The sequence below is a fragment of the Gavialis gangeticus genome, unplaced genomic scaffold (assembly GCF_001723915.1).
Source record: "Gavialis gangeticus isolate Ggan-Ray unplaced genomic scaffold, GavGan_comp1, whole genome shotgun sequence".
Lineage (NCBI taxonomy): Eukaryota > Metazoa > Chordata > Crocodylia > Gavialidae > Gavialis > Gavialis gangeticus.
The window spans coordinates 5,821,739-5,822,532 of NW_017728998.1; the positions used below are offsets into that span (position 1 = coordinate 5,821,739).

Below are 794 nucleotides of genomic sequence, written 5' to 3' on the forward strand. Positions count from 1 at the left end.
AGTGGTGTAGCAATGAAATTTTAATTACTGTGGGTGGGCTGAGAGCACAAACGACTGTTTATCGGAGACAATTTATTTTCCAGCGCTAAGTCAACATATAATAGCAAACTTACAACAATTATTTAACTTTAAAAAAAAAAAAAGAGAGAGAGAGAGGGAGAGGGAGCTATGAAGCTGGGAGAGGGGGAGAAGCGGGCTCAGGCAGGCTCGGGAGCCCAGAGAGCTCCCCGGTGCACTCCTGGGAGGTTTGTCCCTTGCCCTGTCCCTGCCTGGGGAGGCCGCGGCCAGCATGAGCCACCTCTACAGCAGCCCCCTGCCCGGCTTGAGCCCCTCCGTGGTGTACGTGTACGGGGAGCGGGCCGGCTTGCCCGCGGCTCTCGGCTTCGCGCCGTCGGGGGGCATGTCCCGGCAGGAGCCCCCCCAGAAGCCGCCCTACAGCTACATCGCCCTCATCGCCATGGCCATCAAGGAGGCTCCGGACCAGAGGGTGACCCTCAACGGGATCTACCAGTTCATCATGGAGCGCTTCCCCTTCTACCACGACAACAAGCAGGGCTGGCAGAACAGCATCCGCCACAACCTCTCGCTCAACGACTGCTTCGTCAAGGTGCCGCGGGAGAAGAGCCGCCCGGGCAAGGGCAGCTACTGGACCCTGGACCCCAAGTGCCTCGACATGTTTGAGAACGGCAACTACCGGCGCAGGAAGAGGAAGCCCAAAGCCCCCGGCCCCCCGGAGCCGGCCAAGCGGTGCCGCGCCGCCCCCGCGGAGTCGCTGGCCCGGCGCCTGGGGGGCA

The 794-nt window shown here is 61.8% G+C and overlaps 1 protein-coding gene across 1 annotated transcript in view; it reads left to right on the forward strand.

Annotated features, from left to right (window-relative positions):
• The first annotated feature begins 13 nt into the window (after positions 1-13).
• Positions 14-794, forward strand: part of FOXL1 (forkhead box L1) — a 3,888-nt gene continuing 3,107 nt past the window's right edge. Inside the window, exon 1 of the mRNA XM_019505260.1 lies at positions 14-791. Within this exon, the coding sequence (XP_019360805.1) occupies positions 290-791 (502 nt within the window). The 5' untranslated portion in view covers positions 14-289. The remainder of the gene's footprint in view (positions 792-794) is intronic.